This window comes from Genypterus blacodes, unplaced genomic scaffold, assembly GCF_046128005.1.
Source record: "Genypterus blacodes isolate CSIRO-AG114 ecotype Tasmania unplaced genomic scaffold, CSIRO-AGI_Gbla_v1 ptg000133l_1, whole genome shotgun sequence".
Lineage (NCBI taxonomy): Eukaryota > Metazoa > Chordata > Actinopteri > Ophidiiformes > Ophidiidae > Genypterus > Genypterus blacodes.
In genome coordinates, this window is record NW_027466935.1 from 2,037,547 (window position 1) to 2,053,346 (window position 15,800).

The 15,800-nt window shown below is 44.5% G+C and overlaps 2 protein-coding genes across 4 annotated transcripts in view; one reads left to right on the top strand and one right to left on the bottom strand.

Moving 5' to 3' along the window:
- Window positions 1-16: 16 nt before the first annotated feature.
- exosc2 (exosome component 2) lies at window positions 17-3,277 on the bottom strand. Its single transcript, XM_076164375.1, has 9 exons — window positions 3,112-3,277; window positions 2,737-2,838; window positions 2,564-2,609; window positions 2,374-2,463; window positions 2,192-2,257; window positions 2,030-2,098; window positions 1,755-1,931; window positions 1,519-1,647; window positions 17-820 (listed from the first exon to the last, which is right to left on the bottom strand). Exons 1-9 carry the CDS (start codon window positions 3,240-3,242, stop codon window positions 740-742), a joined length of 891 nt encoding a protein of 296 aa, XP_076020490.1. The 5' UTR covers window positions 3,243-3,277; the 3' UTR covers window positions 17-739.
- An 819-nt stretch (window positions 3,278-4,096) lies between these two features.
- ric1 (RIC1 homolog, RAB6A GEF complex partner 1) overlaps window positions 4,097-15,800 on the top strand; it is a 28,513-nt gene continuing 16,809 nt past the window's right edge. The window contains exons 1-3 of one of the 3 annotated variants that reach the window (XM_076164023.1): window positions 4,098-4,392; window positions 4,483-4,721; window positions 9,019-9,126. In XM_076164023.1, coding sequence (XP_076020138.1) covers window positions 4,581-4,721; window positions 9,019-9,126 — 249 coding nt within the window. In that variant the 5' untranslated portion in view covers window positions 4,098-4,392; window positions 4,483-4,580. Of the gene's footprint in view, window positions 4,722-9,018; window positions 9,127-15,800 lie in introns of all 3 variants that reach the window. The other 2 variants (XM_076164024.1, XM_076164022.1) reach the window with 2 other exon arrangements.

Below are 15,800 nucleotides of genomic sequence, written 5' to 3' on the forward strand. Positions count from 1 at the left end.
TCTTTTGCAGAGAAACAATATACATAGCTTGTTGTTTTTAAGGCAGGTTTCATCAGTTGAAGTACATCGATGCAGTTTCAATGTCAAGTCACATTTAATGCTCTCAGAAATGACAAACATCTGATCAAATGTAACGCTGATCTGCAAACTCATATGTAGAGGGTAAATTCTACTAAAGGCAGTTTTACCCCAATTGTGCAACCATATATACAGTGTATTGATGCTAATATAAGCTGTGTGCACTGTATGTCTCATGGGCTCTGGTCGACTGCAGGGTGTTTACCAATTTATCATGGGGCTACTTAACACTTAATGAAATAATTATATAAAAGCAGTCAAACACATTCACACATTTGCATTTTGCATATTTGTTTCCATATTTACGCAAAAATACACAGAGAAGTAAACACTGAAGATCATTTAAATGTTCATTGTTGAAAGAGGCAGGAATCACGGGGAAATACTGAAAAGTGTAGAAAATTTATTGTATACAATCGTTGTTTTTATACAGATAGACACATCGAATGTCCTCAACTGTTCCTCTCTGAAAATGGCCATTTTTCCATTTATGGTCAAAACAAATGGTGAGGAAAGGGAGGCTTCCATGACAAAAGCTGGTTGAGATGTCAGGCTGGTCTGGTGGTCCCGAACACGGCTGCTGATGTCATCTATGGAACGCGGCGCACAAGAGAGCCACATTTTGTTCTGTGAAAAGGTCAAAGGGTTGGATTCGTGCAGTCTAACCTTCCTGATCCAGCAGCTTCTGCTGAGTCAACAATACAATCTCCTCCATTACTTCTGGTTTCAAGATGTCCTTGACCTGTACAAACAGCATAAAGATATTGGTGTTTTCAACTGCAGAAAAAACAAACGTACGTCATTTAGAGCACAGACCGGATTGCTTAGCAAAACGTTAGTGAGTCATTTGGAAAACCTTGGATTTCTGCATTAATTACTGCTTTTATTAATTACTTAGTATGTCATAATAATTTAAACACCAACAGCTTCATGTATAATGATGCTTCTTTGTTTATAAATTCATATATTATTGACATCACCCTACACACCATTTTGTGTTTCTGAGCAACAAACTGATATTATTTTATTATTATACAAAATCTGTCAGAAGCAGTTGCGATTGTTTGTCACTTTCTCGGGCAAAACAAATTTGGAAACAACTTTCTGTTTCAACATCATCAAGGTTTTTGCAAACAACCAGTTGCTCTCGACAATGATTGCTGCAGTTCGTCGATTTGGCCAGTAGATGGGAGTAAACATTACACGCACGCTTCCAATGGTATAAAAAAAGAAAAACAAATCTTTTGCAGGCTACTTTATCCCCTGCACAAATCGTTTACAGACAGGAAACTAGGACACAATTCCCTAAAATAAACGGTCAACAGTACTTATTGTGATTGGTTTATTCTCTGTGTAATCCCTGGTGTGATGACACATGCGAGCTGGATAAGCCGATTGTCATTACAGTACATCAGATTCCCCCCTCTGAGAGTTTCCTACCTGGTGTTGTAGTGAAGACTCGTAGCAATAGAGAACACTGGTATCAAACAGAAGGACTTTGTGTGCAGCCAAAGCAAGGAGGCAGTTTCTCAACCGCGAAATCACCTCTCGATCCAACAGGCTGACAGGCTGAGAGGGCAGAGAAAAGCACACAAATATGGGCTACGAGCGACAAGTACAAACCATATCATTCTACAGAAACGCGATGTGCCGGCCGTGGCGGGTCCTCTTCCTACCTCCAGACTGGTGTAGAAGCCCCCGGCCTCCTCCTCCTGCTGCCCCGGCGTGGGATACAGCCACACAAAGCCGTTGTTGCCGAGGATGACGGACGTGCCACACGGCAGGTTGTGGAAATGGGTCTTCTGCCTCTTGATCAGCGAGGGAGAAACCTGCACCAGCACACCTTGACCCAGCTAATGAGAAAAACATGAAGAAAAGAGGGTGAAGCGTTATGAAGTCAAGCTTCTGCTCTGTAAGAGTGTGTAAGAGCGTTTATATTGAGATAACCTACCTTTCCATACTTTAAACTACGGGTATGAAGCGATAAAGCTCCATCTGCGAATACAGACTGAACCTCTGCCTGGAAAGGAAAAGGATACAGGAGTAAGGAATAAGAACACCAAACTGCCTATTATACATGAGTGTAAACTGTGATGCATAAGCGTGAGGTTACACTGATGAGGTCGCCTTCTTGAAGATACTCTCTCATGGTGAGCTCGTCTTCTGCTGATCTTCTCCTCTAAAAAAGGAAAGGTAGTGATTTAAAGATGGAAAATTGCAGAATCCTGCCTTATATCCTGTTTCTTGAAGGCCACTCAGAGCTAAACGGCACTGTGAGTGAGCGCTTGAACTCACCAGCTCTCCACCAGGCAGATTGACTGAAGACAACAGGAGAACAGAGTCCAGGCGGGATTTTGTTTCAACCTTCCACCGCTTCTGCTGGACCTATTCAAAGCCAAAAACATGCATATTTAATAAAGTCAAAACTGTAATTAGCACAAATATAAACCTAGGAGAAAGACAAATAAAGTGGCAGCGGTTTTACCTCTGTGATTCGACCAACAATCACGTCACCGACCTCGCCATTGAACCTGGAATTCAAAGGGGAACGTTACTGACAGGGAGAGGGGACCAAACTACCTCATTTAACCCTTAAAATAAACACAACCCTGCTCTAACAATACTGTCTCTTTCAGCCTACTTTAACCCTTCACTTACCTGGTCTTCAGTGGTCTGACACAGATCAGTTTGTCGACTCTCTGCACCTCTCCGGCAACCGAAGCAGTCAGCTTGTCGTCGTCAACGTAGGTGCCATGACCCCTGGATGTAAACAGTACATCAACAGTGAGATGTATTTATAAGATATTAATGTGTAATTGTGTAAGCCTTAAACTGGGCAATAGTTAGAGTAGTTTTTCTGTGTAGATTACGTCATGTTTCCAGCACTGATTTCTTGTTTTTAAAGGATGTAAAGAACGATTATGACTATAAAGAGCAGAATCCATCATGAGGTGCACCGCTGTTTGTGTCAGCATGGTGGGCGACACACAGACAGCAGCCGCTCACAGCAGCAGTTCACCGGCCCGCACCTACCTCATGAAGCCGGTGTCTGAAGTGATGACATCTCCAGGAACTACCAGATCCTTCCGCTCCTTCCGCTCCACTGAAGAAGCCGATAGAGACACAACTTTTCGGATAGTTGCTAATCTCATGTCAGCCGCCATGTCTTACACAGGAAGCTAATTTATTCTTCTTCTATGGAATATTGGGCGTTCTCCTGAAGCTTTACGTAGATTGCCGCCATCTGCTGGACTGGAGTGTAACTACCCCTCCAGAAGTTTATTCCTCTATATGCGTTTTCTATTACCATTCTAATACATCAAAAAGCATTTATTAGCAAAATATTAAATCACTGTTTCTGGTTAACCACAGATTAAAAGAATATAAATAGACAGATGCCGTGTTTGAGCTGATCACTTCCTCAATGCATATGTGGAAGAAGAAGAACACCCCTTTATTTTATCCCAGCAATTTGAGAAATTCAGATTTCAGATCCATGTAGTTTACACTCCATGCAGTTCCTACATACATGCATGTTACACTCACAATGCAAACAATGTATGTTTACTGTACTATATACACCATATTTACACATGCGTGTACATATGTGTATCCTGCTTATGTTTTTTTCTTCGCTGGTTTTCCGCTTTTTCCATTCTTATCTGTTCCTATCTTTCTCCATTTTCCTGTACCGATCATTATCTATCCTCTTTTTATCTTTTCTCCTCTCCATTTTGCTTTTCTCTTTCCAGTCTATTTATAATATCTATAGGACAGGAATCCATTGTAAAGCTGAATTTTCGAATTGGCCAGAAATCATTGTTTTTGTTCTGTATAATTAAATAAAGTGAATAGAGGCGATGAGGCGTGTTGGAATGTATTCACATGATCTTAATGTCAATTGTGGCCTTAGGTTCACATCTTTCACCACTAGATGGCAGCCTCGAAACATACTTTTTTTTAACAATGGCGAATACACGTCAGATGTCAACAGCCCGTCCGCGCGACGCAAACGTCCCGTCGCAGCCAATCAGCTTAGACTCGGCTAGACTCTTGTAAAGATGGCGTCGGTGAGGTACACAGGAGAGAGAGCTGGAATCTTTACCGTTATCAAAAACAAGCCCCGTTGGCTAACATACCAAAGGGATTGATAATCCGGCGGAAGATCAACTTCCCTGAACACACCGTGAGCCGCGGGGTACTGCTCGGCCCTGTACGGTTTCCGCAGCGGGCGTCGTTGCTTTTGTTTTCGCTCGGATAGTCGCTTGCTTGGACAGCTCATCAGCTTCAAGTTGGAAAGCCAGTGTTAGCCCGGTTAGCTGCTTAGCTCAATCGGCTGCTCGGATTTGTATCTGCGGCATTCATGGCTTGATATCCCGAGACTAAAGCGTGTTGTTTCCACAGAACCGGCCGATCCATGAGCTACTCGGATTAAGACATACCCGCAGACGATCCGGCATTGCGACACTGATTTTGTGTCGAGGCGGAGTGAGTTGACCGTCATGTATTTTCTAACCGGCTGGCCACGGAGGCTGCTCTGCCCGCTGAGGAGCGCGGAGGAGCCCTTCTACCTCCAGCCCAGCACCCACAGGTTCTACGTTGCCGTGCTGTCGGACACGCAGCTCAGCGTCTGGTTCAGCCGGGTAAGTTAGCTCCAGCTACAGGTCCGCTCCGATCGCGCTAATACACTTATCTGCCCTAATAACAACAATCAAATGCGTGTTATTTTTTTGTGTAACATCAGCTACAGCCACTTTCACATAATAGCTGTGACTATATGATTATTTATCAATATATAATCGGACGATCTGGCTGTTTACGGCAATTGTTTCGTTTGTGGTACGCAGCGTTAAGTCATCGCCGCAGGCTGCTGCTGCTACGCTGCCTGCGAAGATGATGATGATGACAGGTTTACATTGTTATGCAACTTAGTAGGCAGAGTATATCCGTACACGTGTGCGTTTCAATAAGGCAGAGCGGTGTGTGTGTGTGAATGGCTCTTCATGTCTCCCTCAGCCCTCATCCATAACAAAACGCCGGCGACTTTGCATGCTTTTAACCACAAACACTGATGTCCGTCCTTTGTCAGCCTGAGGGGAGTTTACATTTAGGCCAGATTTGACCTTTGACCCCTGGCGCCTTTAGTGAACTGCGGAGAATACATTTACTATCATGTTGCTATCCGGACTAGATCAGTGCAACGTTTAGGTTCCGGGATATCTGAATCTTCGGGGCCTTCGTCTGTAAACACACACACACATTCCACAAGAATGCACAGCTGCTTCACCATGATATCTGTGTATGTTATCCCAGCACCTCCATTTAGTTTGAGACTTAAAAAAACAGCTTGTTCCACAACTTTCTGTGTTATGATCGGTCGACTCCATCCAAACAAGGTCATGTTAGATCTATGTCTTTGATTTAGTTTATATTTCTATAATGGTTGCTTAGAAGTTTTAGTTTCAGGTTTAGTTTCCTATATTCCTATTACCATCTGTCTGTCACTTGGACACTGGGTTCTCACTGAAATATCAGTAAAGACCTTTGATTCCCATGGTCACAGTGATGCACAAAGGACCAGCAACCACCAATGATGTCCTCATTAGATGTGGGAATCTGCCATTGAAGGAGTAGTGCCATGTTTTTACTGGCATCATCATCAAATCGCAGTATCCAGATAAATAAAAATTGAGCTAAACTGAGTGGAGACACAGTACAGTTAGAAGAAAGGTACTGCTGCGTGAGCGCCACACACTGCTGCATGCACTCGCCCCTATTTGTTTGAATGCTGTGGCGATTAGCAGACAGACTATTTGATTTCGGCAATCAATGTACCACGCAGCTTATTGTATTGCAGCAACAATAGATTAGGGGTCACTGCTTGTTTCCTGAAGCCCACACAGGAAGTGGCCGTGCTTTGCTTCCCCTCTTTCATTCTCCTTGAGAAACCCTTGCCCGTCGTCTGTTGGTGTCAATGAGCCGTCCAGGAAGAGGGTCTGCTCAGGAATGTCAATAGAAGCGGCTCCTTCCTCCCAACATGCAGCCTTCACACCTTGGACGTCTGTTAGATCACCAGAGTTCACTCTCCAACCCAAATCCAGAGAGATTTGTTTACAATAGGATTCAGCAGCCTGCTAAGTTTACCTCATACTCATCTAAACATCTGAAAAGGTTGAATGCATAAAAGTAAACAAATTCAAGCAGCTGTAATGCTCTACATCAAGTTTAAGCTTAAATCAATGACTGTTATTCAGAGAGTCTGTACAGGATGATGTATTTTTTATTGACACCCGTTTAGATGACTCATCCACGGTGCTGAGTAGGCGACACAAGCTCGTCGCTGTGGCAAAGTATAGAGCGACTGTATTGTTCCTGGCTGCAGCTCACAATCAAACCTGCTGTTAGACGTTTGGTACCAAGCCGAAACGTGGTCGCAACCTGGGCTGCCAGCCTTTTCAACACGCACCATTAATACTCCTACGCTTGGTTTCAATCATTCTGTTGAAGCGTCATCTTTCAGTTTTGATGGTGTTGCTCTGCTGTGGAACAACTTTTGCATCATTCAGTTTGATTTCTGGCAGTAAGGCAATTCCCAACGCCCCCATTTGAATGTTTAGATGCATTTATGGGTCTGAGGATGTGTCTGTCACGTGCCACATTCACACAAAACTATTATTATTCAGGGATATGATTTAGTAAATCTGTATTCAATGCTCACGTCCGTACATTAGATGAGTAAAGCTCTATGTTGAACTCAAATGTACTGCATAAATCCCTCAGATTACCTCCGGAGGCAAGTGAAACACAGCACCTCATTGTTTTGCTTGAGCCCCAACATGCTAGTGTTAAGCTTTGTTGAAGGATAAAAAGCTCCTTACCAAACAATCTGCAATCCAAATGTTGTCATTTTGACGGCTCTGTGCTCTTTCCTGCTGTGAGCGTGTTTGTTTCCGTGCTTGGGTCGCTTCACACAAACGTTCCCAAATTGCAATCAAAGTGTGATAATTGTTACTGTGGCGCTGTGGAACACAGACAGGTAAATACAATATGCAGAGGAACAGGAGTGCAGTAAAGCTTCGAATGGAGCTTCTAGGGCTGGAATCGCTCTCCTTCCTTTTTCAAGGTTCTCGGCCATTATTCTTCCGCAGGCCTTTCTCTGTAATCTCATCCGTCCTCGCTCAGGGAAGTTGCAGTATTCCGTTATAATAAGACTCAGCTCACCTCTCATAGCCACTCTGTTATCTCACCCAGGGGATGTGAGCATGTGTGTGAGATTTAAAGACATGCTTGTGTTAACATGCCTGTATTTGTCCATGTTCGCACTTCATGGACACTTCTGTGTGTGTGTGTGTGTGTGTGTGTGTGTGTGTGTGTGTGTGTGTGTGTGTGTGTGTGTGTGTGTGTGTGTGTGTGTGTGTGTGTGTGTGTGTGTGTGTGTGTGTGTGTGTGTGTGTGTGTGTGTGTGTGTGTGTGTGTGTGTGTGTGTGTGTGTGTGTGTGTGTGTGTGTGTGTGTGTGTGTGTGTGTGAGAGTCGTCCCTTTGCTCCTCTGGGACTTCTTCAGTTACAGTGGCTCGCTGCATGGGATTGTGGCGAATCATGGGAATTGAAAGATCAGAGGGAAACACACTTCAACTTCAACCTTGCAAATGCTTTTTGAATTGGAGCTCAGTTAAGATAAATAATTCATTGTTTATTTGGGTTAACTCATACTTTTTATTTGTTGACCTCATAATGAGGAATAGAGAGCACCTCTCCTTTTACAACCTCCATGCCAAACATAAATATTTCATCGTATTGGAATATTAGGAATAAATCTTGTGCTAAATCTGTGTTTTAGACAATAGTCCTATATTATAATAAACATTTCATTAGATAACAAAAGCCTTCAGTCATAAGAGGGAACCTATAATTAAAGCACAAAGACAGAAGCTGGAGCGCGGCTATTGTTGGCGTTCTAAATCTAATTCCTTGAAAGGGACACCGACGGGGCCGAACACTGTAGACCTTCTCTCATGTTACACAGACTGGGAACGCGCTCTGCCGTCGCCGGGGCTCGGATGACGCGAGACGTCGCTCTCCCCTTTCCTCCGGTGTACGGTGTCCCGCAACCTCCATGTTACTTCAAAGCCTCTCGCCCATTTTCCACATTAAACAAAGTTAGTCCGGCTAGTTGGGAACAGTAGGAACAGCAGGTTGGACTGATTCCTTTCCTCCTAATGACTTCCTTCTTTCTCTCCTTCACCAGCCCAACACATTCTAAAATCATGGAGGCTAGGGACAAGAAGTTCAAAGCTGTATCTATCCAAAACACTTGATCTAGACAAACTAGCACAGTTATAGGTGATGCTAACGCTGAGACCTGACATGCTGTATGTTATCTGTTGAAAGGTACTTAGTGTTACATTAGGGGGCTGGAATGAAGCGATTGTGACGATCGGACTGTGATAAGTTATCTGCTGCAGCGTTTCAGGTTAGAAGGCAGCGGCCTGAGGCAAAGTCTGAGTCGACCAAATATGATAAGTCAGAAGGGAATTTTAGCGTACTGGTAATGAGCGGGAATGACTGTGTGTGTGTGTTTGTGATATTTACCAGGAGTGGAATTTGGCCCTTACTCATCTGTCAGCTGAATAGATTTTTCGTGTTGACCTGTGTGTCTCTGTGTTGAGTTTTTGTTTTTGTTTGTACTGGCAGTCGCATTGTATGAGCGATCAAAGGGACAACACACAACAACAACACCGTCATAAAAGTTTGATGCCTTTTACTTTCTGTTCAATGAAACCCGTTTCAGGTGAACAAGGAAATGATTTTGGTTAAAGGAGATGTCCCCCTTTAGTCCTTTCAGTCTCTTCAGTATCTCCTCGTGTCCATGTTCTGATGCCTTCGAACATGCAGGGTTGTTCAAACGTGTGTGTGTGTGTGTGTGTGTTCTCCGTCCACAGCCCAGTGTTATGATCGTCAGCTACATCGAGTCGGCAAAGGCTGCGGCGCAGTTTGGCCTCTACCAGAAAGCAGAATGGAAACCAGACGACTCCATGATCGCTGTGGCAGTGAGTACAACACAGACACTCACACGGGCATTCGCGCACACACACACACACACACACACCCACACACACACACACACACACACACACACACACACACACAAACACACAAACACACAAACACACAAACCACAAACTCTAATGGTTGAAACTGCCACCTTCCCTTTATCTCCATCTCTATGGTTTATGACATTTGTTTGATTTAAATTCCGCCCTCGCCACATTTTGTTTTTAAATTTAGCACATGAACACTTGAGTGGGTGGAAATCATTTCAATAATCAGTCGCTGGTATTAGGAATTCATCATGATCCTTCTGTTACATAAAGACACCGGGCAGTTTTCTTGTAGCTGAAGCGTGAAGCAGTAGAATGAGGGCGGCAAAGAAATGCAAGAAAGAGGAAATCAACCGTAGTTACGTAAAAAAAAAAAAGCCCTAAATGACCTATTTATAATTATGTAAAACGTCATGAAACACTTTCACAGTTCCATAACACGACGTGCAGCTGTGTGAATGTGACGGCAGTATTCTGAGGTGTCGCAAAAAGTCTGCAACCATGATCAAACCGAGGAGGAAGAGACAGAATTGTGACAGAATCAAGATGGATGGTGTATGAGTTCTTAGTACCTGCTGTGAGATTGGGAGGGATGTGTAGCAATCTGAATGAAATGTGGACCGTATGATCCAACCCGAGGCCCGGCGGGAGCGGCGGCACAAACACTGGACATCTGTTCGAGCAGCACTTCAGATTTCTTGGCACCGTCTCTGTGCCCCGATTATACCAAATTCAACCATTCAGAGACCAATCATGGCGTTAAATTCATTTTCCTCCAACAACAAATGTCCCACTATCAAGTCATGGGGGTTTAACGTTTCACTGTGGAGGAACTGGACTTACAGCAGGGCTCCAAGCTCTGGAAGGAGAAGCCGTTATATGTGTATGCTGTGTGAAGCCGTGCATGTTTGGACTCGCACCGTCTTTACCTCTGCTGCACTTTTTTCCACTGAAGGCCCAAGGAACTCTGGGGTATTTACAGCTGCCAGAAAGAGAGTGGCCACTTCAAAGTTTAAAGCGACCAGAGCCCCCTAAAGGTCATGCATGGAATTACACTTTTCTGCAGTCACTCACAAAAGGTTTTAGGGTTTAAGGTTCCATTACATGGCTTGACATCCCCTCTATTAACAGGACCACGATGGCTTGATTGGCTTTCAGCAGTGCAGGAGAGGCCACATAAACACTTAATTTGAGGGAAATTAGCTTTGACGACAGCTGAACTCCGAGGTAATTACACGTACTTGCATCAACCTTTGACATTTCCTGTCATCCTCACCAGCACTCGTGTCTGCGGGCCGAGCACTCAGCCGCTGAGACGACAGTGTGAAGGAGGTGTCCCGTTGAGTAAACTGGCACACGAGAGAGTGTCGGAGTCACTAAAGTCAACTTGTGATGCAGCCATCCCCCGTGTTCAGGCTTGCATGTATGCATGTGTGTGCTGGTGTTTACAGTGGAATGTTATCTTACATCTCTGCGTGGATTTGGGTTTCTGCATAAAGTAAAACTAAGCAAGATGGTCTGAAAATAGAGAATGTTGTCAGCCGATGACATCAGACTGTTTAGTGGGATAATCTGGTTGAAGTAATCCATGCCGTGTTGCTGGGATGGTGTGCATATTAAAGGGACCAGGGTATTTCCTGTTGAAATGTTTGCGTTTGGCAGTTATAGCTGCGGTGCGGAATGAACAAACCACTGTATGATTTGGATTCTTTTTATAGCGTCCCTGTACTTTGGATGCCCCTGGTACGAGTTTCCCCTCATACACACACTTGGAGGTTTTGGCGTGTGTGTTTGAGCACACCCTGTTAAGACAGCACTTTTTCCATACGTAAGGAAATGGGCGTGTAATTGAGTTGATGCAGGTTTTGCAGAGTCTAATGTGTGGAAAAGCTGAAACCGAAGGACGGGAGCTACTGTGCAGAGGTCAGGAAGTGTTTCACCCACAACACTACTGCTCGTCCTTGAAGCTGTTCCGCTAGATGTATCAGGTGTTGTTGATACACATACACACAGAGACAGAGAAAGAGAGACAGAGAGCGGGAGACACAGAGAGCGAGCGAGAATGTTTGTTTAGAAAATAAAAATTCTAGGTAACGCCCCTGGAAAGCAGTTTTAGAAGTTCACATTCATTTAAATCGCTGGGCCATAACGTCATTTATAAAAATGATTAGTGGGATAAAGTCAGTCTCACTTCTCAACCCCCCCTTTCTCTCTGTCTCTCTGTTTCTGTCTCTCTCTCTCTCTCTCTCTCTCGCTCTCGCTCTCGCTCTCGCTCTCTCTCTCTCTCTCTCTCTCTCTCCCTCCCTCTCTCCCCCCCCGTCCCCTCCCATCATCATCCCTGCCTCTTATAGTGAGGCCAAGGTGCACATGAATGAATGCTGTGAATGTGTCTGGCAAAGCAGTAAGTCAAACCATGTCCCAGGCCAAAGGCAACAGCGAGCAGGTGCAGGACTTGAACATAACACAGGCCGCGTTCCCTCTGTCGATTCCCGGAGCCCCTCCCTCCCTCCCTCCCTCCTCCATCCCTCCTGAGTATGGTTCTTCCTCCTGATGGTACGGAATATTGGAAGTCTTCGGCGTCATCAACAGAGCAGCCAAATGTTACTCAACAAGGAATCCCTGTTCACAACGCAATCACTGGTCTAAAGGTCGCGTCCCTCATGTGGGCTCCAGCTGTTGGTGCGTGATGAAGCATTCGCACCCTGGTAATCATTTCGTCCCCGATGGCTTCCTCAGCTGAGATGTAATTGGGTCTTAATTGGCCCTGGGGGCAGTATTCAGTAGCCGTGTTGTGTTTGTTTTTGTTTCTGTTTGTTCTGTTTGAATCTTCACACTGAGACCGAGTTCCCCCAAGAGACATCAAGAACAATTGCAGACTCTATTCATCTCATCGTTTGAGACAGTTTTAAGTGTGAAACTAAACAGGAAACCTGCGAGGAAACGACTGTGTTGAGTTTGATGCGAGATGAGGGACTTCTGTGTTGTCGTATCGCAGGCAGGCAGCTACTGTAGATGCCTTTGCATCGCCAGCTGTGCGACTGGTAACGTTATCAGCAGCACGACAGAAAAGGGGTTCAGTAAAGGTTGCGTTACGATAGAGGAAGTACACAAAATGTCATGTTGTCATAATATTGTCACATGATACACAACATACTGCAGATTGATTACAAAAGTAGTTCTAGCTCTCGTAGATGTACAAGTACTCAACCAGCACAAAGTTGTACAGGTGTATAAACTTGGTGCTACTTCAACATCAACCGCACGAGTAGAAAAATAAGCCACGTCTTTGTTTAAGAGTTTAAACAATGTTATTATTACAGAGGTATTTTGGGATTATGATGTTTCCGATTGCATTACACTTACAGGTGTTCCTGGCATTGTTTCTGCATCCTGTATGTGTGTGTTCTGGAGAGTGAACACTCGCTCAAAAGAGAGAGCACAATAGGGTTTGAGGCATATTTGTGTTTTTATGAATATTTCTCTGTTGGAGCGTTTCCTGAATGGTCAGCCGCCAAGGAATTGAAGGCAGTTACTGATGTTCCCATTACACCAGGTCCAAACATAGAGCTCAAGCCTTGCTCCTCTTTATTTATTCCTTATTAGATTTGAGTCGATTTCTTCCATCATCTTGTTATTTGTTCTGGTTTGCCTTGTGATCTGCGCCAAGGGAGAAAATTGCACCAAATTCTTTATCCATGACAAATGTCCCTGATTTCTGCAGGGCAAAGAGTCTAAAAGGGGAGAGGAACATGTTGGCCTCGGACGCAAACCAAGACACACAGGGACAAAACATTCAACCATGGAAAGCATTTCCTCCGTTTGAAGAACTTCATGCTTTAACTCCTGCAGCACAAACAAACTCTCTCACTCTCACTCTGCCTACTGCTCTCTGCTCTCTCTCGCTCTCTCATACACTCAGCTAAACATAGCGTTAGCCTCAGTGTGAGTGAGTGTGAGCGAGCAGGCCAAACATCTGGCAAACAGCTGGACTACTGCTTGGGCAAATCTGGCTGTTATGGTGCTGCAGACCCATTCCGAGTGTCTGCTCGTCTATCAAAATGACATAACAAGTCTCTAATGGCTGAGAAATCCCTCGCTCACATGCTTCTCACACTCAAACAAACAGCCAGTCAAGACTCAGCAGTTACGCTGCGGAAAACAATGGAGAAAAACACGTAAGGAATCAGGGAACCTGCAACATTGCCTGCTTCAAATAACCATATTACGAATTTTGGACAGTCAGCGTTTGATCGCAACACGATCACTTCAGCAAACTATTGACTCACTACTGCACTTATTTTTCCATACCGCAATTACAGCAGAAATGCAAGTAAGAGGTACACATAGACATCACTCTCTTGGTTTGCGTCCGAGGCCAAGGGTTCACAGAAATATGAATAGTGTCTGAATAGATGGATAGATGCCTAAATCACACTTAATAGAAGGGCCTACTGAACCTTTGTGAGAGTAGTTTTTTGACGCGATTGGCTCAAATTAAGATCACTGACTAACGGACTTGGATTGTGTAATTCGATTGTACTCTGGCATGTAAATGTCTAAGTGGAGTAAGGCGCTCTTATCAATTCTATCCATTGATCGCGTGATAGCTGTAGCGTTGAGTGAGTCTGTAAAGGTAGTGATGAGAGAGAGAGAGAGAGAGAGAGTCCCATGGTTCCAACCACATCCACCAACAATCAGTTGAAGCGTATCGCATATCTGCATTTTGCAAGCGCGTGTTGGCGTTTGTACTTATTTGCAATTCATGTTGCTATCTGCTGTTGCATAACCAAACATACACAATCTTCATTAGCACCTAGGAAAACTTATTCTCACTTGCTGCCTTCCATGCTGCCGGTTTGATTGACGAGCGCTGGTTGTGTGTGAAATCAGTGCAGATGTCTCTGAAAAGGACGCTTAACCCCTTCAGCGAACCATTAAATATAGCCCCAAGCCGTGTGTGGGGATGGGGGGGTTGAACCATTAAAAGCCTGTGTTCACATGCAAAACACACGGCTTGAATAGGACGTTATCCCGTCTGCATGTTACTGCTGACTTGCCACTTTATCTGCAGGAACCTTTGTATGTCTTTGTATGTGCACGCCCAAACTAGACGAGTCGCACTCAGCTGTTTCCTGTCGTTTGTGTTTTTACAGCGTTGCCACGATGCTTTGATGTTCAATGCATTGTAGCATTAAGTGGCAACGGTTGGCCTGAATTCTACAGAGGTGCCAGCTTAAGAAGTGTTACGTGACAAAAAAGCTAAGGGTTTAAATCAGATAATTATCATGAGATCTACTGGGTGCCTCTCTTTGCACCAGTTATTATCTCCCATGGAATTTGGCTTGAAAGGCTGCTGAGCACGAGACAGTCCCAGAGACCTGAGAGGCGTCTCCATTGTAGCCCCTCGGTCGTTTATCTCCTTTTATCCAACGTCTTTCACCGATCTGACGAGGCAACGCGGGGGAAAGTTAATGACAGGCCTAGGGACGAGCGGCTCTGTGGACGCTTTCATGCGTGGAGCAGATGAAAGGGACAAGATATATGGAGAGCCAGAGAGACTAGAGACGACTGAAGTTCAGAGGAGCTTGCTAAATAGCGTCCTCCTCCCCCCCACCTTATCTTTGATGCTGATTCCCTGCCACTTGTAAAACGCCGCCTTTGATGGTACAGTAGCTGGTTATTCACACTCTCGTTTCCTGAGTGCGCCCACACGGCTCCCCTCTTGGAACCAAGCCATGCTGGGACAGCATGCGGCTTCTGTGGGCGGCTCCTGGAACTCTCACCGGTGAAGACTCTGAGGACTTAGACAATATTAGTTTGTCCACCCTATGTTGCGATTGTAAAATCTCCAACATAACCCTAACACTATGTAAGCTTGTTGCAATAGTTCCAGAGCTTCAGCTTGTCTCTGGTTGTTTCCGATCTTCACCTGGACAAAGAGACCTGGACAAGAGATGGACATATTACATTTTAAAAACGCTTGGTTTATCCTTTATTATGATTATTGGCGATGATGTAAGTTTTTGTCTGCCAAACATCCAATTACTCATTTGGAAAACCAGCAAAAAGCCGTCGTTTGTTCCTGAGCCCTCCCACATTAAAGTTCCCCCATCAAAGGATAAGAAGTAACCCACACGTCGCCGCTGGCAACAGTCTCAAACTCAAACCTGCACCATGTAATCTTGTTTAGCCGATGGGGCCAAATCTCTCAGATAGGAAATATCATATTTCAGTTTTCATCTTGTGCTGGTTCAGACACATGGGTCTTGTTCATTTGTCCGCCGCATGACAAAGTGAAGCTGTAATTAGGTCACAGTGAGTGTGGAGACTTTCTGCTTCTGTGATCATCAGCACTATATATAGTGTGAATGTGGAAATGATGAAGTGGCTATTTTAAATGTGGTATTTCAGTGAATAATGGCCCGTACAGCAAACAGTACACTTATCCCTCTGTGGTCGTTAGCATTATGAGCTTTTGAATGTGATCATGAGAAATGCCGCTTTGATTTTAATAATATTCCTGCCTGCATTTACACGCAATTCTTCACGTGTGCTGTTGTGTTATTACTTACTGAAAGCTATTTTATACTTCATTCCCTCTCCAGTAGAAGGAAAACCCTCTT